This window comes from Oncorhynchus tshawytscha, linkage group LG08, assembly GCF_018296145.1.
Source record: "Oncorhynchus tshawytscha isolate Ot180627B linkage group LG08, Otsh_v2.0, whole genome shotgun sequence".
Taxonomy (NCBI): Eukaryota; Metazoa; Chordata; class Actinopteri; order Salmoniformes; family Salmonidae; genus Oncorhynchus; species Oncorhynchus tshawytscha.
This window is the reverse complement of record NC_056436.1, coordinates 21,183,402-21,205,864: the sequence shown is the minus strand read 5'-3', so window position 1 is coordinate 21,205,864 and position 22,463 is coordinate 21,183,402. Positions and strand designations below refer to the sequence as shown.

Here is a 22,463-nt window from a genome sequence, read left to right as displayed (position 1 = left end):
AAATAGAACTGAAATATGTCAAGAAAACAATTTCCCCCTCCTTGAAGCTTGTTATTTCGCACAGATTTCAATTTTGTTTATGTTGATTTCTGTAAACCGCTCAATTGTGTATGATTAGGCCACTGATATGCAGGACTAAATATTCTTAAACTATTTATATGAAGTCTACCTATGCAACTGGTAAGATAGCTAGCTCAGTAAAATAATTTAGAAATATTTAATGAGTGAGAATTTTCAACAAGTATGCACTCTCTGTCCAAGTTAGTTAGATACAGTAGCTAGCCTGAAATGACAAAGTGAGTGCGTATGCACGATCAAAGAAGCTTCGGGTTTTCGCTAAATATAAACTATACCGGTGTGTTCAAGATCATTATTTAATTCTTACAGACGCATGACCTCTAGAAGTAGCTGGCTACTTGACAGCCACTCGCAAAGGAAGTTTCATTCACGTAGACGCGCTGACGTGGTTAGGAAAGCCCGTGGATTCCGTTCCCTGTCCAGGCCCCAAATCTTTAAGTGAACCGCAGAGCAAATCTTACCATTTGATATTAGTTTGGCAGAGAGCTGCCGTACAAGCTCTGGTATCTTGTCCCATTGCCCTTCCGAACGGCTTCGTTCTATCTCTGTCTCGAGTCGTGACCCAGACTTTCTCGCCGTCATGTTCAGTTCAGACTCTAGCAGAGACCAAAACACAACAGCCACGAAGCGTCAGCTGCGACACGGGTTGGAAAGTTAATCGGAAGGGAAACAGCGATACACACTGGTAGCTGTCACTCTCACATCTGTCAGATGTGAAACTATTAATTCATGTTTTATTGCCATTTCCCAAACTGCATGCAAGGACATAATCACACAGCTATGTATTGTTTCACTATGTTTACTTTTTGTTTAGTCAACTTTTCTCATGTTTATGAACATACAGGCAGTCGTGGTGAAATCTAAATACTTAACACCACATTCATATTGATACTCTCCCAAAAGGCTTTAGTACAAGACTACTCCTTGCTGCAACCTTGCATACAACATACAAGTCATTTGTTCTGCTTTTGACAAAACAGCTCATATTATTTTCACACCAACATTCACATTAGTACACTTCAATACACATTTCAAATATTGATCCTAGTCTTGGCAGTAGTGTTTGGGCAAGTAAAAAAAAGCTTTCATTAAACACTTGGCTGTTTAGGTAGGAGAAATTGGTTGTGGCAAATTATGGTATTGCAGCAACTTTTATACATGAAACAAGACTGTAATCTCCAAACTGTTCTGTGATTTAGGGGCATATCTTTAAATCAAATCAAATCAAATTTTATTTGTCACATACACATGGTTAGCAGATGTTAATGCGAGTGTAGCGAAATGCTTGTGCTTCTAGTTCCGACAATGCAGTAATAACGAACAAGTAATCTAACAATTCCAAAAAAAAAAACAAAAAAAAAACTACTGTCTTATACACAGTGTAAGGGGATAAAGAATATGTACATAAGGATATATGAATGAGTGATGGTACAGAGCAGCATAGGCAAGATACAGTAGATGATAGAGTACAGTATATACATATGAGATGAGTATGTAAACCAAGTGGCATAGTTAAAGTGGCTAGTGATACATGTATTACATAAGGATGCAGTCGATGATATAGAGCACAGTATCTACGTATGCATATGAGATGAATAATGTAGGGTAAGCAACACTATATAAGGTAGCATTGTTTAAAGTGGCTAGTGATATATTTACATCATTTCCCATCAATTCCCATGATTAAAGTGGCTGGAGTAGAGTCAGTGTCATTGACAGTGTGTTGGCAGTAGCCACTCAATGTTAGTGGTGGCTGTTTAACAGTCTGATGGCCTTGAGATAGAAGCTGTTTTTCAGTCTCTCGGTCCCAGCTTTGATGCACCTGTACTGACCTCGCCTTCTGGATGACAGCGGGGTGAACAGGCAGTGGCTCGGGTGGTTGATGTCCTTGATGATCTTTATGGCCTTCCTGTAGCATTGGGTGGTGTAGGTGTCCTGGAGGGCAGGTAGTTTGCCCCCGGTGATGCGTTGTGCAGACCTCACTACCCTCTGGAGAGCCTTACGGTTGAGGGCGGTGCAGTTGCCATACCAGGCGGTGATACAGCCCGCCAGGATGCTCTCGATTGTGCATCTGTAGAAGTTTGTGAGTGCTTTTGGTGACAAGCCGAATTTCTTCAGCCTCCTGAGGTTGAAGAGGCGCTGCTGCGCCTTCCTCACGATGCTGTCTGTGTGAGTGGACCAATTCAGTTTGTCTGTGATGTGTATGTCGAGGAACTTAAAACTTGCTACCCTCTCCACTACTGTTCCATCGATGTGGATGGGGGGGGGTGTTCCCTCTGCTGTTTCCTGAAGTCCACAATCATCTCCTTACTTTTGTTGACGTTGAGTGTGAGGTTATTTTCCTGACACCACACTCCGAGGGCCCTCACCTCCTCCCTGTAGGCCGTCTCGTCGTTGTTGGTAATCAAGCCTACCACTGTTGTGTCGTCCGCAAACTTGATGATTAAGTTGGAGGCGTGCGTGGCCACGCAGTCGTGGGTGAACAGGGAGTACAGGAGAGGGCTCAGAACGCACCCTTGTGGGGCCCCAGTGTTGAGGATCAGCGGGGAAGAGATGTTGTTGCCTACCCTCACCACCTGGGGGCGGCCCGTCAGGAAGTCCAGTACCCAGTTGCACAGGGCGGGGTCGAGACCCAGGGTCTCGAGCTTGATGACGAGCTTGGAGGGTACTATGGTGTTGAATGCCGAGCTGTAGTCGATGGACAGCATTCGCAGATAGGTATTCCTCTTGTCCAGATGGGTTAGGGCAGTGTGCAGTGTGGTTGAGATTGCATCGTCTGTGGACCTATTTGGGCGGTAAGCAAATTGGAGTGGGTCAAGGGTGTCAGGTAGGGTGGAGGTGATATGGTCCTTGACTAGTCTCTCAAAGCACTTCATGATGACGGATGTGAGTGCTACGGGGCGGTAGTCGTTTAGCTCAGTTACCTTAGCTTTCTTGGGAACAGGAACAATGGTGGCCCTCTTGAAGCATGTGGGAACAGCAGACTGGTGTAGGGATTGGTTGAATATGTCCGTAAACACACCGGCCAGCTGGTCTGCGCATGCTCTGAGGGCGCGGCTGGGGATGCCGTCTGGGCCTGCAGCCTTGCGAGGGTTAACACGTTTAAATGTCTTACTCACTTCGGCTGCAGTGAAGGAGAGACCGCATGTTTTCGTTGCAGGCCGTGTCAGTGGCACTGTATTGTCCTCAAAGCGGGCAAAAAAGTTATTTAGTCTGCCTGGGAGCAAGACATCCTGGTCCGTGACTGGGCTGGGTTTCTTCCTGTAGTCCGTGATTGACTGTAGACCCTGCCACATGCCTCTTGTGTCTGAGCCGTTGAATTGAGATTCTACTTTGTCTCTGTACTGGCGCTTAGCTTGTTTGATAGCCTTGCGGAGGGAATAGCTGCACTGTTTGTATTCAGTCATGTTACCAGACACCTTGCCCTGATTAAAAGCAGTGGTTCGCGCCTTCAGTTCCACACGAATGCTGCCATCAATCCACGGTTTCTGGTTAGGGAATGTTTTAATCGTTGATATGGGAACGACATCTTCAACGCACGTTCTAATGAACTCGCACACCGAATCAGCGTATTCGTCAATGTTGTTGTCTGACGCAATACAAACATCTCCCAGTCCACGTGATGGAAGCAGTCTTGGAGTGTGGAGTCAGCTTGGTCGGACCAGCGTTGGACAGACCTCAGCGTGGGAGCTTCTTGTTTTAGTTTCTGTCTGTAGGCAGGGATCAACAAAATGGAGTCGTGGTCAGCTTTTCCGAAAGGGGGCGGGGCAGGGCCTTATATGCGTCGCGGAAGTTAGAGTAACAATGATCCAGGGTCTTTCCACCCCTGGTTGCGCAATCGATATGCTGATAAAATTTAGGAGTCTTGTTTTCAGATTAGCCTTGTTAAAATCCCCAGCTACAATGAATGCAGCCTCCGGATAAATCGTTTCCAGTTTGCAGAGAGTTAAATAAAGTTCGTTCAGAGCCATTGATGTGTCTGCTTGGGGGGATATATACGGCTGTGATTATAATCGAAGAGAATTCTCTTGGTAGATAATGCGGTCTACATTTGATTGTGAGGAATTCTAAATCAGGTGAACAGAAGGATTTGAGTTCCTGTATGTTTCTTTCATCACACCATGTCACGTTGGCCATAAGGCATACGCCCCCGCCCCTCTTCTTACCAGAAAGATGTTCGTTTCTGTCGGCGCGATGCGTGGAGAAACCCGCTGGCTGCACCGCTTCGGATTGCGTCTCTCCAGTTAGCCATGTTTCCGTGAAGCAGAGAACGTTACAGTCTCTGATGTCCCTCTGGAATGCTACCCTTGCTCGGATTTCATCAACCTTGTTGTCAAGAGACTGGACATTGGCAAGAAGAATGCTAGGGAGTGGTGCACGATGTGCCCGTCTCCGGAGTCTGACCAGAAGACCGCTTCGCTTTATCCCAAGTAAAACAGCTTAAGATATGTTTTTTTACTCCGTTGAAAAAATATGGACATAGATGCTGACCTCAAGCACACATGACATGAGATTATGGAAAAGCTAAGTGTAGAAAAAGTCATGTGCATTTCACTGGATCTTCTCAGAAAATTGTATTGGGCTCTAAAAAAAATACAGACAAAGTTTATAGACAGATTTCTCCCTTTATTTATATAAAACATGCAGGCTCCTTTTATTCTGTACATTAAGACAGTGGTTCCTTTCTAGCAAACCTACAGCATCTCAAAGTGAGGTACAAGTAGGGTTGCAAAGCTCTGGTAACTTTCCCAAAATTCACAGGTTTTCCAGAAATCTAGGGCAGATTTCCTGCTTATTCTCTTCTGATTCTGGGACACTTTCAACCGGGTTATCTGGAAAACCTAGGAATTTTGGGAACATTACTAGAATTTTAAAACCCTATGTAGGAATGTCATTAAGACAGACAGCAAGAAACAGATGAATACTGCATTGGAAGATGTAAGACATAAGTGTTAAAGTTATACAGACAGTCATCACCAGTACCGTACCACTAACAAAGAATTTATCATAAATTACAAAAAGTACAACTAGCAGAGATGGGTATGGCAAGAGATAATGGATACTGGTCAATGTACATGAGAGGCTGATATACTGATCTATACTGATGTCGCATGTAACTTTCTATAGATCCTGCAGTGTTAGTCCATTATACAGTACATTTTCTCATCTGAATGCTTTGAGCTACTGTTAAGGCAAACCTGTAGAAAGAGAGTCTGGAAACTCATGTTCTCCATATCTGTCTGTCTTGCCCAATAAAAATGACATTGGAACATGGTCATATTCACACCTAGTCACACACAATACTATTTAGAGGACCCACACCCATCTCACGAAATTAACAAAAAATTGTATTTCATATAAATTGTATTTTAAGTATTTAATTCAGAATTCATTAGAAAACTTGAAATAGGCAGAAGATGGCACCATGGGACTCTTTGAATAACTCCTGAGCTTTGGAGAGGGAGTGGTGCAAGTTGACCTGAAAATTAGGAGTGTTTAATAGTGTATTTGCCTTTCTGGAGCTGAGAGACGTACAGCTTGGATTTACTGCCGTCTAGTCGTTTGAACCAAACCTCATCGTGGTTGATTGTGGTAATTATGGCTCTTTGGTCAGAGGGGGGCAAGAGAAGAAGATTAAACATTGAAATTGTTAAATTGTTAGAAAAAGGACATAAAATACTTTGCTTCCAAAAAAGTATATTTCCCAAGGATGCCAGTATTCTCACCTTGTGGGAAATTCATCTTTCTTGTCGATGCATATCATCTGTCCACGGCAGTACCATTCTCCGTCATAACTCAACTTTCCCTCTTCTGATCGAGCATTATGCTGATACTTTTCATTCTTATTGGTGGAGACTGGAATTTAATGTTTGGTGGAAACAAACAAAAAATATTTAGTCACAAAAGTACACAATCCAAGTTGGTATAGTAACTTCTTATAAAGTATTATTTCAACTTGCTGACATTAAATTGTGTTTATTATGCATGGTGTTCATTCATAGTTTGGTTCAGAAAACCAAAAAGAGACGAGGGACAGGATCTCACAATAACAGAATAGAGTGAGTAAACAATTTACAGCACAAGTCTTTAATTCAAAATGGAAGTTGAGTCTTACCATCAGTTTTACCTCTGTGAGGTCCCAAAGTAGCCACAGCCTTTAAGATATTAAAATGGTTAGAATATGATCATAATCATCATATAAATCCAAAACATACTAATATAATAATGATAATAATAAATTACATTTAGCAGAAGCTTTTATCCAAAGCGACTTACAGACACACATACATGTATAGGTTGTGTCAGGAATCGAACCCACTATCCTGGCTCTACCAACTGAGCTACAGGACCATACTATGCATCGACGAGGCATGGTACCTTTCTGACTGCTGTCCAATCCTCCAGTATATCCAAGTCTTGTAACATGTAGACAATATATGGTCGTACGGATGTTAAGGAAATACAGGTGTATATAAAGGCAAGTGTGAATGTGCGGTGGGTGGGACAAGTACACACATAACACAGACCAAGATTGTAATAAAAAAAATGAGACTCATTCTGTTGAGACTCAGATGATGAAAGAGGATATCTGACACAACAACTGGCTTCTTCTTTTTGTCTGGACTAAATGGATCTTTCCTCTTGTTCTTCCTTGACTGCAGCTCATCTTTCCAGAGCTCTGAGAAAAGAAGGGTCAATGAGGAAAGGGAATATTAAGACATGCCACTATCGGACAGTTTCCTGGACACAGACTGAGCCTAGTCCTGGACTAAAAAGCATGCTCCATTAAAATAGCTTTAAAGTCCAGGACTAGACTTGCAACTGTCTGGGGAACTAGCCATATGAGAGCTGGGTTATGCATGCTACGTTAGTGGCTCGCGCAATGACTTGACGATACCTGAGGTTATGTCTATACTGTGCCTGTCCTCCTCCAGTCGCCTGATCTTTTCCACAAGTTCACTCTGCACTGTATCAAACAATAGCAACTTCTCACTCTAAGACAAACAAAGAGGAATCAATGGTTACAAATGATAATCAATTAAGCCACTATACAAATAAATTAATTCGCCATCAGAGGTTTGAAGACGGACATGGGTAGAGCTATGATATGTGGACTTCCCAACAACAATGCTCACCTCCCAGTGCTGGAAAGCTGCTTGGATTTCACAGTCGTACTTGTTTTTTACAGACTCTATACAGAGCTCCCGGTAGATCCCTGAGAAGGAAAACAATTTGACAGTGAGACATGCCAGCATACTGTTCATTCAATTTTCTTCATCAGATTTACTTTGTCAACTTCTGGATGACAATTAGGAAACCTTAATTTATTAATCTGGTGTTAAATGCCGCAGCAATTTGTGAAATCAGTTTAAAGCTACATAAATAATATAATCCAAAGATTAGCTTGCGACAGACTTACCAGCAACCTTTGTTCTGATCTGCATGTTTTCCTGCAGATTTGCCAGGGGGTCCAGGTACTCCGAAGCCTTGCCTGCAATCACCTCCTGGAGTTTGGCATCCACCTGACTCAACCTCTCCTTGTACAACCTGAACAAAAACAGCATTGGCTACAATTGGTTAACCTTAGATACATTCACCTGTTTGACACACGGTGATAGAATTGAGACATATGTATAATGTAAATCCAATCAGTAAATGCAGTCAGAGACTTACTGGTCTTTCAGGTCTCCAAATTGTTTCTCCAGATTTGTCATTTCATCAAGGCACTCCACCCTTCTCCTTTCACAGTCCTCATCATCCATCTCTACAATACATGCATGATAGCCAAAATACCAATGAAACAGGTGCATTCATGTAACATGTGTAGCAAATCACTTGTAGTCTACAAACAAACTGGGTTGGTAAAACAATTCTTACCCGAGCTGTCCCCATCCTCTGACACGGACGAGCTCTCAGTGTCATCCTCGTCTGAACTGCTCCCATCTTGTTCGGGATAGTCGACTTCCATCTCCTCGTGGTTACTTTCTTTCTTTTCTCGAGAATGTACCGGCATGTTGACTTCCTTACCTGGATTTTAATCAGAATGCTTGTAATCACAATGCCAAATAAATGAACTAGTCATAATAATGCTAGTTCAAAGCTTGAACTTACCTTCAACTACTAACAGAGTAATTGTATTTTGTACTTCCAACAAAAAAAGAGATAGATATCTACTTTAGAAATAGCTTCCAAAATCGTTGCAAAGCTAACGTTAGTTAGCGAATAAAACAACAAAAAACACCGGAAATTAAGATAGTTTCACTTGCTAGCTAGCTAGCTAGCTAGCAAGCGAGCTATCTTTCGGAAACTACACAGTTCATCGGATGACATGAATATTTCGGTAAGATTAGTATAAAAAAAAATAGCAATAGTAAAATATAAAAACAGAAAGATAAATAATATCGTTGTATGTCTGATTGAATAAGCGGTAAGCATTGATGGAAAGCTAGCTAACCTTAGCTAGCTAGCCAGCAAGCAAGCGTCCAAGCTAAAAACAAACGATAAATCGCAGCGGTTCAATGGCGCGTAATTGACGTGCATTTCGATGTCAGGGAATTGTAGTTGTTTTACAACAATTTCACCATGAAGTAATTGTACAAAAGGGTTAGAACTTAAACTACATTCCCCAGGGTTTGACAAAGCAGCGCACCATCTCGTTAGACCATACAAATCAAATCAAGAAAAGTTGAGAATGAGAACATTGTCTTGAATTTTCAAATAATATGCTGATAATTAAAGCATGCGTGAAACCTTATGTAAGTCAATATGTAGTTACACTGGTACTGTAACTGTCTCGATTTAAAAAAAAAAGTTAATATGCTGATAATTAAAGCATGCGTGAACCCTTATGTAAGTCAATATGTAGTTACAGTAGTACTGTAACTGTCTCGAATTTCCAGTTCATATGCTTATAATTAAAGCATGCATGAAAACCTATACAAGTCAATATGTAGTTACAGTACTACTGTAACTACATATTTCAATAAATACTGTCGGTATTTTCACTTCGCTAAATTAGCTTTCAGATCTAGATCTCAACTGAAATGACAGAACTGGGGTAAGCAATGTGGTGTCTGGCTTCAGGTATTTTGCTGTTACCTGTCCATTTCCATTCAAATCAGTGCATTTGGAGGAAGGAAGACAGGCATAGTCGCGGGAAGTCGGGGGTGCTGAGCCCTGATAATATATATATATATATATATATATATATATATATATATATATATATATATATATATATATATATTTATATATATAAAATATAAGGCAGGAATATCAGGGTTCTCTGGCTGCTTGGAACATTCCAGCATGATCTGGCACCAGATCCAAATGGCCAAGGTGGAGAAAAGGGACCTCCATGTAGTCTTCCTCGACCTCGCCAATGCATTTGGCTCTGTGCCCCATAAACTCCTGTGGTCTGCCTTCAGATTTTTCCACATACCGGACACCATCACAAACCTGGTGAAGTCGTACTTCCAGGATCTGCAGTTCTGCTTCACCACCTCAGAGTTCACCACCTCATGGCAGTGCCTGAATGTAGGTATAATGGCGGGATGTACCATTTCTCCATTGGCATTCACAATGGCAATGGAGGTTATCATCAGATCCTCAAAATGGGTTGCTGGTGGACAGCGAGTCGACTCTGGTTTCCGCCTCCCTCCACTCAGAGCCTACATGGACGACATTACAACATTGACCACCACTGTCCCATGCACCAGGAGACTGCTCAGAAAACTCGAGGACAACATCAGCTGGGCCCGTATGAAGATTAAACCATCCAAGTCACGCAGCATCTCGATTGTGAAGGGAGTACTCTCTGACCTGAAATTCTTCATCGGAGATGACCAAATCCCAACAGTGTCTGAGCAGCCGGTAAAAAGCCTTGGAAGGTGGTATGATGCAAGCCTGAAGGACAAAGATCAGGTGCAACAGCTGCGCAAAGACATCAGTAGTAGCCTACAGTCCATCGACAACACCCAGCTACCTGGAAAGTTAAAGGCCTGGTGTCTGCAGTTTGGTCTCCTACACCGGGTGTTGTGGCCCTTAGCACTGTATGAGGTTCCAATCTCAACAGTGGAGAAGATGGAAAGAGGAGTCACAGGCTACTTAAAGAAGTGGCTCGGAGTTCCACGATGCCTTACCACCATAGGCCTCTATGGAGATGGTGTCCTCAAGCTGCCCCTCACCAGTCTAACAGAGGAATTCAAGTGTGCAAAAACCAGGCTCCAGATGACACTGAATGAATCTCGAGACCCAGTGGTGAGCAACAACGCGCCGACCTTGGCAACTGGGCGCAAACGGAGGCCAGGAAAAGCAGTCCAGGAGGCAACAGCAGCCCTCAGACATGCTGACATTGTGGGTCATGTTCAGCAAGGGAGAGGAGGCCTTGGGCTAACTAGCCGTGCTGCTTGGAGTAAGGCCACTGCACCAGAGCGGCGGAAGATGGTAGTGCAGGAAGTACGCCATCAGGAGGAGGCTGCAAGGTGGGCCAAGGCAGTCTCTCTTGCCAAACAGGGACAGTGGACTCGATGGGACAGTGTGGAGAAGAGGAAGATCAGCTGGAAGGATCTGTGGGCCATGGAAGCGAGGCGGTTGAGCTTTTCCATCAGAGCAACATATGACGTCCTTCCAACACCAGTTAATCTTCACCAATGGTATGGTGAAGATCCGGACTGTGCCCTCTGTTCCATGCCAGCCAACCTCAGGCACATTCTCACAGGGTGTAAAACAAGCCTCACCCAAGGACGCTACACTTGGCGTCACAACCAAGTCCTTAAAAACCTTGCGTCCGCCCTGGAGGACAAGCGAGCTGCCACCAACTCCCTACCACCCACAGCAGCATCACACTCCTTACGGACAAACTTTGTCTGCGATGGGGCTAAACCACCGAAGAGCGGCTCTACACCATTAGAGCGAGACCAGCTGCGCTTGGCCCGCGACTGGAAAATGCTAGCTGACATTGGCCGGCAACTTGTGTTTCCTCCGGAGATCGCAACCACCACCCTAAGACCTGACATGGTGCTCTGGTCCCGTTCGCTCAATAAGGTCTTCATCATTGAGCTCACAGTACCCTGGGAGGACTCAGTAGATGAGGCTTATGAGCGAAAACATCTGCGCTATGCTGATCTAGCTGCCGAAGCACGGCATCATGGCTTGAACACAGAAGTCCGACCAGTGGAGGTGGGCTGCAGAGGTTTTGTGGCAACATCTACAACCAGACTGCTTAGAGACCTGGGAATTAAGGGCCAGAGCCAGCGTTCGGCAATCAAAGCTGTATCGGAGGCTGCAGAAGGCAGCAGTCAGTGGCTCTGGATGAAGAGGAAAGACCCCAGCTGGGCCCCGAAGTGAGAGGGCCAGGAGGTATGCGGTCAACAATGCTTGACTCAGGGAGGAGGACGCCCCTGCCATGCATAGTCCCATGGGATGTTGGCTATCAACAACAAGGCAACTCCTATGACTAATTGGGAATGGGTTGCAAGCGTAGGATTGATCACCCTGTCGCTGGCCGCCTTTGGGGAGGGTGTATAGTGTGAAAGGCCGAAACACCCTAGGAACCAAAGGTACACTACTGACGATGCGCTCCCCAAATTTCACCACATTCACTGTTCATTAACTCTTGGAAGTGCTTGCACAAAGGATAGTAACATCTCATCCTGTGTTCTTGGAATCATATATATATATATATATATATATATATATATATATATATATATATATATATATATATAAAAATATGTATATATATATATATATATATATATATAAAAATATGTATATATATATTTTAAGGCAGATGGCCTAGTGGTTAGAGTGTTGGGCCACTAACCGAAAGGTTGCTAGATTGAATCCCCGAGCTGACAAGGTAAAAATCTGTCATTCTGCCCCTGAACAAGGCAGTTAACCACTGTTCCTAGGCTGTCATTGTAAATAATAATTTGTTCTATACTGATTTGCCTAGTTAAATAAAAAAAATAATGATAATTTCTTTCTCACACAAAAGTACCCGCACTTGCCCTTTACAAGTCCTGTATTAGCGAACTGATATAGCCATCTGTAGTGCCGCAAATAAATGTTTTCTTTACTGGCATGGAAACTTGTTTAGATTGCTAAAACAAGTGAAATAAACCTAAAAATAATGGCAAAAACCAACAAAGCGAATTAAACAAAACAAAGAAAAAACAATCAGAGTAAACATTACACATACAAAATGTTTATCTCTTTCTCCCCTCTCACTCTTCCTCTTGTTTGACAGTCACAGAACACAGTATGATAAATGTAGACTAATACAGTGCACTTTCACTTTTCCATGTAATGTGAAACTTGATTTTTTAAATTAAATGGTCCACCCACAAGTAGTGGTCTTTGAAATGAAAATTCCAGATTGCTTGCTTGCTTGGGAAACATTATGCCATTCATTAGGATCTGACTGTCATCTAAAATGTTTCAAAGAATCAAACCAGACACTACATGAATATATATATATATATATATATATATATATATATATATATATATCATTTTTTTTTTCTACCAGACTGGAGCGTTGAATTGCTCTGATTTCCATTAACTTGTTTTTCATATCTCAAGCTCCGCCATGTTTTGAGATTTTGGGGAGAGGTGTGTTGTTTGGATTGCTAGCAACATTTTACATAAACTATTATCTGCAAAATGCACACCTCTCACCGACTTTAATTTATTTGTATACATGTTATCGCCCTTGAAGGCTATTAGGTCGCAGTACATAATCAAATGATAACGGACCTCCAGCTCTCTTGTGGTTAGCAATCTTTTGAAGAAGATTAACAGGGGCTTGCTGCCTCCTACACAGATTCGTTCGTCTCCTTCTTTCGGAATGTTCTCAAAAAAGCCTCATGGGGACGTCAAAAAATCAACACCGAAAGTGTTGGATCCCAAAAAAGATGTACTGACACGCCTAAAACACCTGCGGATCGTTATAGGTAAGTCGAAATTAGACATTTTGTCTGCTATCTTGCTGGGCTAGCTATAGCTTGATGCTACAGCTAAACCAAAGCTATCCTAGCTGAAGTGAGCTTGCGAATTGTATCTGTTTTTAGTGCGAAGTAGCTAGCTAACGTGCCTAATTGTTGCTACTCCATCACTGGACGGATTGGAAGCATACAGATGTTGCTAGCCATTATAACATGTTTTTTGTAATAGAAATGCTTAAAATGAATTTGATGTGCTGGTTGCATACTGATTGTATTCACAGTGGCTCAAACTGGTCCATATCTAGTTTATTCTATTCTGCAAATAATTCGAGATTGCGAGATGTCAACCATGTTTTGATTTGGTCAGTGTTTCCGGGATCCTTGGGACGTGCTTAACCTAAACCCCTACCGAACATGAACAATATTATATTTCAACCTCAATGGGGTAGGGACGTCCCAAGGATGATATACCGTCCCATTTGTCAATATGTGTCTTAAGTGATTTATCTCTGTCTTGCCCCTTGCCTTCTGCACAATTTGTCGACTGAAGATGCAACATATACTAGAGCCAGATTTGAGATGTCAGGCAATTAGCTAATTGGAGGAGTTCATTAAGAACTGCCTGCAAAACGGAGTCTGTCTGGAGGATGGGATTGGGTCTGTGGGCGGCACTGGGTGGACCCTGTGAAAAAACAGAAGATGTAAACCAGGGCTTCCTTTGGGATTAGTCAGGAAAATCAGTCCTAGAGAGAACAGAGTCCTACTGTTTCACCAAAGTGTCCTGAGTTTAAAGCCAAAAGCCCTCTTGTTGCATGGTCTGTTCCAAGGCTTTAAAAATATGATCTTGAGAGGAAATGGACTGGAGATGGTTAAATTCTGTTGTATTTGTAGAAGCTATGAAAAACATAACTTCATGGCATTGTGACTTGTGAGTGAAACATTGCTGCTCCATCTCATGAACCCATTTCCCCCATTGTGTTCAAGGCACATACCAAATTTCCTGTTTCCAATGTCCCCCAGTACAGCAACTGGTGTAGGAACGCAGACTGTCATCATCTCATTGTGCATATGTGCCAGTAGCTGATGGAGCATTTAAGACAACTAAAAAAAACAACGGTCATCAGTGATGTTTAGATTGGAAAGCCGGAGCTCTAGAAAGATGCCCGAGTTTCCGACTTGGAATTCTGAGTTGGGGGACTGACCTTGGTTTTTTTCAGAGTTCCCAGCTGTCTTGAACCCGCTGTATGAAGTCTGATATTTCTAAGTTCTCAGTTGTTTTGGATGCGGCAAGAGGTTGGAGAGGTGTGTGTGTTACTGAGAAACAGCATAGCCACATACTGTGTAATAAAAATGTAATGTGTTTAAATGTAATGTGTTAAGCCTAGCAGTTCGTCGTATTGGTTGTTGAAAAAATAATCTAGGCTAATTCATTTAAAACTATAGGCTAATAATATAACTTTAGTATGGCAAAAAATAGGCTAATTGTGACAGTGTAAAAACCTGATTTTACGGCGGTGCCTTAGCTAACTGTAGAAGCTACTTTTATTTCAAAAGTACTGCAAACATGGTGTACAACTAGAGTGGCTTCAGTTTGCCGGGGAGTAGCTTAGGAACTGCACTCTGTGGAAATTGGATGGGTGTGCCCTGGCCAGCTCACTCCATGGGGAATTTCAGGCCCAAGATAACAATCACACAATCATGTTGGGGATATAGGCTAGGCCTAGTAGGGAGTTGTGTGGCTGTGGTCCGGCACTGCCTGACCATAATGGCAGCTGAGCAATGGATGACAAGCTTCAGGCATGACGCCACACAGGATGTGTAACCTAAGCTCAGTCAGTGTTTCCCATGACTTAATCAACATCAATGGCTCCTTTTTTTAAAAGACAATCTTCAATGGAAAAACATAATCAAATGTATTCTTCACATACTTCGTAAACAACAGGCAGTTAAATGCTTACTTATGGGCCCTTCCCAACAATGCAGAGAGAAATAATAGAAAAGTAAAATCTGCAGTTGAAGTCAGAAATTTACGTACACCGTAGCCAAATACATTTAAACACAGTTTTTGACAATTCCTGACATTTAATCAGAGTAAAAATTCCCTGTCTTATGTCAGTTAGGACACCACTTTATTTTAAGAATGTGAAATGTCAGAATAATAGTAGAGCGAATGATTTCTTTCTTTCATCACATTCCCTGTGGGTCAGAAGTTTACATGCACTCAATTAGTACTTGGTAGTATTGCCTTTTAAATTGTTTAAGTCAAATGTTTTGGGTAGCCTTCCACAAGCTTTCTACAATAAGTTGTGAATTTTGGCTCATTCCTTCTGACAGAGCTGGTGTAACGGAGTCAGGTTTGTAGGCCTCCTTGCTCTCACACGCTTTTTCAGTTCTGCCCACAAATTTTCTATGGGATTGAGGTCAGGGCTTTGTGATGACCATTCCAATACTTTGACATTGTTGTCCTTAAGCCATTTTGCCACAACTTTGGAAGTAAGATTGGGGTCATTGTCCAATTGAAAAACCCATTTGCAACCAAGCTTTTAAGTTCCTGACTGATGTCTTGAGATGTTCCTTCAATATATCCACATAATTTTCCTGCCTCATGATGCCATCTATTTTGTGAAGTGCACAAGTCCCTCCTGCAGCAAAGCAACCCCACACCATGATGCTGCCACCCCTGTGCTTCACGGTTGGGATGGTGATCTTCAGCTTGCAAGCATCCCCCTTTTTTCTCCAAACATAACGATGGTCATTATGGCCAAACAGTTCTATTTTTGTTTCATCAGACCAAAGGACATTTCTCCAAAAGTACAATCTTTGTCCCCATGTGCAGTTGCAAACCGTAGCCTGGCTTTTTTTATGGTGGTTTTGGAGCAGTGGCTTCTTCCTTGTTGAGCAGCCTTTCAGGTTATGCCAATATAGGACTCATTTTACTGTGGATATTAGAGGTCGACCGATTAATCGGAATGGCCGATTTGGGCCGATTTCAAGTTTTCATAACAATCGGAAATCGGTATTTTTGGACACCGATTTGGCTGATATCTTTTTTTTTTCTTTTTTTTACACCTTAATTTAACTAGGCAAGTCAGTTAAGACATTCTTATTTTCAATCACTGCTTAGGAACAGTGGGTTAACTGCCTGGTTCAGGGGCAGAATGACAGATTTTTACCTTGTCAGCTCGGGGGATTCAATCTTGCAACCTTACAGTTAACTAGTCCAACGCTCTAACCACCTGCCTCTCATTGCACTCCACGAGGAGACTGCCTGTTACGCGAGTGCAGTAAGCGAAGGTAAGTTGCTAGCTAGCATTAAACTTACCTTATAAAAATCAATCAATTAATCATAATCACTAGTTAACTACACATGGTTGATGATATTACTAGTTTATCTAGCGTGTCCTGCGTTGCGTATAATCGATGCGGTGCGTATCGTTGCTCCAATGTGTACCTAACCATAAACATCAATGCCTTTCTTAAAATCAATACACAGAAGTATATATTTTTAAACCTGCATATTTATCTAAAAGAAATCCAGGTTAGCAGGCAATATTAACAAGGTGAAATTGTCACTTCTCTTGCGTTCATTGCACGCAGAGTCAGGGTATATGCAACAGTTTGGGCCGCCTGGCTCGTTGCGAGCTAATTTGCCAGAAATGTACGTAATTATGACATAACATTGAAGGTTGTGCAATGGAATAGGAATATCTAGACTTCTGGATGCCACCCGTTAGATAAAATACGGAACGGTTCCGTATTTCACTGTGTTTCAAGTTTCAAGTTTGTTGCAGACAGCCATGCGTAGCCAATTGGATTTTTGACCTGCAGGCCGCAATTTTTTGTTGGCTTTATGTAGGATGTTTTTACATAGTTGACAATAGGAGTTACTTTTAGATTTGTATAATTGTATTTTTAGATTGAATTCAGATTAACCACATGACAATGATTTTGAGTTACAAAGCCTATTATAAATGAAATATAACCGTTGCACAAAAATGTGCATATGAAAATCATAACTGATATGCAGATCGGTAGAAATGGTATGATATAAACAAACACTGCATTCCACGGTAAGAACCTCATACCAACGGACAAGCATGGTGGTGGTAGTGTGATGGTTTGGGGATGCTTTGCTGCCTCAGGATCTGGACAACTTGTCTTAATAGAAGGAACCATGAATTTAGCTCTTTATCAAATAATTCTACAGGAGAATGTCAGGCCATCCGTCTGTAAGGTGAAGTGCAGCTGGGTCGTGCAACCAGACAATGATCCAAAACACACAATCAAGCCTACATGAAAATGATTAAAAAGCAACAAATTTGAAGTTTTAAGATGGCCTAGTCAAAGTCCTAATTGAGATGTGGCAGGACTTGAAATAAGCAGGTCATGCTTAAAAACCCACAAATGTTGCAGAGTTAAAGCAGTTCTGCATACAAGAGTGAACCAAATTCCTCCACAGCGATGTGAGAGACTGGAAGCATCAACAACTACAGGAAGCATTTAGTGGCAGTCATTACAGCTGAAGGTGGCACAACCAGTTATGTGTAAGGGGGCAGTTATTTTTCACACAGGGGAATTAGGATTTGCATAAATAAAATAGTATACATTTTTTAGCTCAGGTTCCCTTTATCTAATATTAGGTTTTGGTTGAAGATCTGATAACATTCCGTATCAAAAGCATGTAAAAATAGAGAAAATCAGAAAGGGGACAATTACTTTTTCACAGCACTCTATAGGGTGCCATTTCAGATGCATGCTGCCTCTTTCTGAATAAGAGACTCTTGTGTTCTATTTTTGAACTGCAATACTGCTGCTTGGCTTGCTGCTATCTCAGCAGAGCAAGTCAACAAGAACATGCCCCCATTCCCCAAGCTAAGCCATTGTTTAGGACAGAGCAGTTCCGGGCTGGCCCTCAGCTGGGCAAATTGAGGAAGCTGGATGTGTGTGTGTGTACTGTTTGGCAGATATTAATATTACCTGTTGACAAGTGTAGTTCTTCAGCCAAGCCATGTCAAAATTAGTTAGGATTAGTTGGTACCTTTGGCCCCATGGATTTGTCACGTGCTGAGCTGAGAAGTGTTGCAGTGATGCAGATGGACTGTCATAGAGAGGAGAGTTTTGTTAAGGAGAAATGTTTGAGCTTTGTGTAATGGTACAGGACAATTTAACAGTAACAGAATGATGCTGAGACTCAGATTGTTCACTTTAAAATGCATGTCAAACAAAAAAACAATGATTGCACTTGAAGAACAGTGCAGATCAGATGCAAGGTTTGGGAACAGAATGACGCACAAACAGCACAAACCGTTATTCTGTTACCAAACTTTGCATCTAAATGTGTTGTTGTAAAAAATGTCTGTGGAAATTGTTCAAAGTAGTCATTGTGCATGGAGTTGTATTGCTTGTTTAACTTTGTAGTCATTGTGTTTTAGTTTGTTACCTTTAAAATGTATGACAATCTGAGTCTCAGAATTGTTTCTTGGCTGCAGTTGACTGCGTCTCTTCCGTCAGTTATTTGAGATATGCTCCATAGCACAGAGAGGTCAGAGAAGTATGTGTGCCTGTGTTTGTGTGTGGCACCAGTGAGAGAGAGTTTCCAACATGGGTCAGCCTGAGGCCAAGTATTTGTTTAGTGATTCAGACAAGAGAAAGAAATAACTGTTGGAAGTATCTTACTTTGCTAAATCACATCTCTTCCTGTCTCTCCCATGACTCTGCCATCTCTCCTCTCTGGCTCTGTTCAGGATTACAGGAGTAGACTAAATGATGTCACAGGGGATTTAAAAGCCTCTTCCCTGAGATTCTACAGGCTTCAGGGAGACTGGACAAGATAGGAAGACATGCATGCTTCCATGTGCCTGTCTTTTCCTGTTCTGTTTTCCCTCTGGCAGGCTTCTCAACACTATCCTGGCGGTGTCCTTCACAAGACCCTCCCAGGCTGATTAGTGTGTTAATGAATATGGTGGGCTCTGGGCAGCAGACACTCAAGGCTAATTCAACAACTATTATCTGTGTGTGTGTGCAGTGATTTTTTTCCAGTTGCCGTGGCAAAGGTAGCATAAGGGGGACGCAGAGATTTATTTTGCTCTTTTAACCCACGAGAATTGATATCAGTGCCCCTGTGGAAATCGAATTAGCATAATAAGAAAATCCCTATATAAATCTGTTTGTTTAGAGGCGGCTACAAGCTCCGCTCCGTGTGTGCACACGGGTGGAGTCGTTTTCTGGGGGGCAGTAGACTCTTTTCGTTGCATTCCATGCAGAGAGCAAGTCCGCCTTGTGTAGTATATAACCGCTAGGGGCTTGGGAGCCAGAGTAGCTGACCAAGTAAGAGGGGCCGAGGCACTTTTTGACTCTAGTTAGTGACAACATTTGAACTTCCGATCCGGTGTGATGCCTGTTTACAAATACTAGCTAGCTAGCTACTTGTTAGCCTAGTCTGGTGTTATATGCTTTACAACACTCCTTTTTAGCCACAGGAGCAGAAGCAAGCATGTCTCTTTTTGAATTTCAATTGCTGTAAAATGGGCAGAAATCTCCAGGGATTTTGGGGATCATTTGAATTATCCGTTTTGTGTGGATAACATTATTGGATCCCAGCTTCGGCAAACTCAGGCAGGGAGGACTACAACTACAAGGGCTCTTCTCAAATGGTCCTGACGGCAGTCTGCGATGCAAGGTACCACTTCATCACCGTGGGCGCATATGGTCGGGAGGGAGATGCGGGAATCTTCTCACAAAGCAAGTTTGGCTCCCAACTCATTGCAGGCCAGCTGCCACTACAGAGGCCAGAGTGCTTGTTGGGGACCCAAACACTGAGCCTGTATGTCTTCGTGGGATACGAGGTGTTCCATCTCAGGGTAAACCTGATGGAACCATATCTGGGTAAGATACGCTAAATACATGTGACTATATACATAGGATGTGAAAATTATATCAATATAGACATTGAAATGATATGCATAAGAGTGAACAGGCATCTTAGTAAGATAATAGGGGCTTATGTCCAAAGCATATGCTACACAGTTGTTACAGTACATATTTCATAACCTTCATGTTCCTGTTCAATACTAATGGAAATGCTTATTTTATTCAAAGGTTCTTCTGACCTTGATGACACCAAGAAGATCTACAACTACCTCCACTCAAGCCATAAGAATTTCAGAGAACTGCTTTGGGATCCTTGCTGCAAGATGTTGATGTTGCCCCAGAGACCATTGTGAAGGCCTGCATGGCCCTGCACAATTAGCTTTGCACCACATTCACTAATCATTGACAACACAGTCATCACTCCACAACCACTTGGGACCTGCGTACAGGAGAGTGGAGACAGTTTCTTGGACCCAAGAAACATGTAAACATTGGAGTGTGCTTTGGAAAACATGCCCACACATACGTTTCTTTCAATGTTTGTCTATGACGTAGTCCTACACGCTTGGTTTTGCTGTTTGGATTTGGCTGTTTTTCTCACAATAAAGTACCACCATGACAGTCACTTCATCCTTGTTTTAGTTTTTCATATTTTTTGGAGGCTAGACCCTTAAGACATTTACCTGACCTTGTGTCATGTGTAGTGGCCTTTCATCTAAGACTTTCCTGCTATGGTACATGGTTGAGACTGATTGTTCAGCTCTAGACAATAGGCATAGACCCTCAAGACATTAACATCATCTACATAACAAGGTTGTACATGGTCATGTAGTGGTCTTTCAGTGGAGTCCGCCCTGCTATGGTACATGGGTGAGTGTCCAGCTGTAGACAATAAAGACCCCCCCCCAAGACATTAACCTCATCTACATAGCTCATGTACAAAGAAGTACACGTTTACTTAGTGACTGATGGATTGAAAACAGTAATAACCAGGCAAATACATTTGCAGACCTTTTCAGATATTTACTATCACAAGAGGAAAATAGTGATATGTAATACACAGGTGAAAAGTGATGAAAGGGGAAATAAGAGAAAAGATGCAAAGTAACCACCAGTAACATGTGAATGAGGAAATAAGTCAATATATATATTTTTTTAAACCACAGTGAATAAGAAATAAAGCACGCAAGAGTTTCTGGGGAGGGGACGGAGCAGACACTTGTCCCTGAGAAACAGGGTTATCAGAAGAATTAGACACAATCCATCGTACGTACCTACACCATGACGTCGTAGACGGCCTTTTGTGCCGTTTCTGTAACTCCATTTCTTTAAGTCATCCATCTGCTGCATCATGTCAGTGTCCAAAATGATCCTCAGCTGTCTTCCTCTTCCGGCCATTGGACCTGGGCGGGGAGATGGGGCGGAGGTTGATGGAGTTGCAGGGCAGAGGGCAACGGGGCACCTGGATGGTGCATTGGGTGTTGGTGAGAAGGGCCTGGGCGTTGGGGAAAGGGAGGAGATGAATCAATGGACTTTTAGGGCTCTGCTCTGTCTCTGAGTTGTCCAAAACACCCCTACCTTCCAAAATCTACATGCAGATGGCAAAAATACATTAGAATACAATGCATGCAATCTTAAAACATCTCCATGGGCTCCTTTTGAGTTAAAATGTTTACCCAAAAGAACTGAATTCATGAACATCTCAATTTAATTAGCACACACACAACACTGTCTATTTTCAGATGTTTGAACTAGCCCTGCTAATAATTATAATTTGACAACACAGGCACGGAATATTCCCCAGTCACAATTTCTTCCAGCCAGAAAAGAGCTGATTTCACATGTTCAAAACATAAGATCACAAACACACACAATGACGAAGACGCCAATATGACAGATACGGTGTGTACATCTGAGAATGTTTCACGTTAACACAAAGCCAATCCAGTTGTCAGACAATCAGTGGGGGACACACCCTAGTGGCAGCCCCACTCCTTGTCTCCTCACCATTTTCAGATTGCGAACACACTGGTCCCGAATCTTTCTTCATGTTTCTTTGATATCAGTATCCCTGTTCAAATTTCGTGAGTTCTCCCTCCAGCTGTTGTTTTTTTGTGTGCTTGTCGGAATACGACCTCATTGAAGGGTTGTAAAGGTTCTCGTGTTCTCACCAGCTTGCACAGGCACTCCTCAAAACTGGACGTAGACATAATTGTGCTTAGCAAATCTCAAAATAAAAGCACAAAAAAAGCAAGCTTGCAGAAAACTTACTCAATACTGCCCCTCAGTCTTTGCAAGGAATGACATGTCGGTCTCAAAAAACTGCTTTGAGTTTAGCCCATGTACCAGTAAAAAAATTAAATATGGAAGTCTGAATTTGACACATTTTACACTATTTTCCTGCAATTCTACACATTTTTTAATGTGTCAGAGTTTTAAAGCTACACTGAATAAAAATATAAACACAACATGCAACAATTGCAAAGATTTTACTGCATTATAGTTCATGTAAGGAAGTCAGTCAATTGAAATAAATTAATTAGGCCCTAGTCTATGGATTTCACA

The 22,463-nt window shown here is 42.2% G+C and overlaps 3 protein-coding genes across 11 annotated transcripts in view; 1 reads left to right on the top strand and 2 right to left on the bottom strand.

Moving 5' to 3' along the window:
* Positions 1–774, bottom strand: part of LOC112256798 (tetratricopeptide repeat protein 7B) — a 122,148-nt gene extending 121,374 nt beyond the window's left edge. The window contains exon 1 of the mRNA XM_042325330.1: positions 540–774. Within this exon, the coding sequence (XP_042181264.1) occupies positions 540–660 (121 nt within the window). The 5' untranslated portion in view covers positions 661–774. The remainder of the gene's footprint in view (positions 1–539) is intronic.
* Positions 775–4,683: 3,909 nt separating this feature from the next.
* Positions 4,684–8,605, bottom strand: brms1la (BRMS1 like transcriptional repressor a). Its single transcript, XM_024430309.2, has 11 exons — positions 8,191–8,605; positions 7,957–8,106; positions 7,753–7,843; positions 7,499–7,626; positions 7,215–7,294; positions 6,977–7,073; positions 6,668–6,757; positions 6,457–6,521; positions 6,194–6,233; positions 5,805–5,934; positions 4,684–5,682 (listed from the first exon to the last, which is right to left on the bottom strand). The coding sequence occupies exons 2-11, from the start codon at positions 8,090–8,092 to the stop codon at positions 5,565–5,567; spliced, it is 975 nt and encodes a 324-aa protein (XP_024286077.1). The 5' UTR covers positions 8,093–8,106; positions 8,191–8,605; the 3' UTR covers positions 4,684–5,564.
* Positions 8,606–12,660: 4,055 nt separating this feature from the next.
* ralgapa1 (Ral GTPase activating protein catalytic subunit alpha 1) overlaps positions 12,661–22,463 on the top strand; it is a 113,749-nt gene continuing 103,946 nt past the window's right edge. For 5 of the 9 annotated variants that reach the window (XM_042325326.1, XM_042325323.1, XM_042325325.1 and 2 more), the window contains exon 1: positions 12,662–13,037. In XM_042325326.1, the coding sequence (XP_042181260.1) occupies positions 12,932–13,037 (106 nt within the window). In that variant the 5' untranslated portion in view covers positions 12,662–12,931. Of the gene's footprint in view, positions 13,038–22,463 lie in introns of all 9 variants that reach the window. The other 4 variants (XM_042325324.1, XM_024430310.2, XM_024430313.2 and 1 more) reach the window with 2 other exon arrangements.

Excerpts from the sequence above, each read along its gene's own strand:
- brms1la (XM_024430309.2), bottom strand. The coding sequence starts at position 8,092 with ATGCCGGTACATTCTCGAGAAAAGAAAGAAAGTAACCACGAGGAGATG. Across the intron at positions 7,844-7,956 it reads AGAGGATGGGGACAGCTCGG|AGATGGATGATGAGGACTGT; the intron begins GTAAGAATTGTT and ends CATGTATTGTAG. Across the intron at positions 6,234-6,456 it reads ATTGGACAGCAGTCAGAAAG|GCTGTGGCTACTTTGGGACC; the intron begins GTACCATGCCTC and ends AATATCTTAAAG.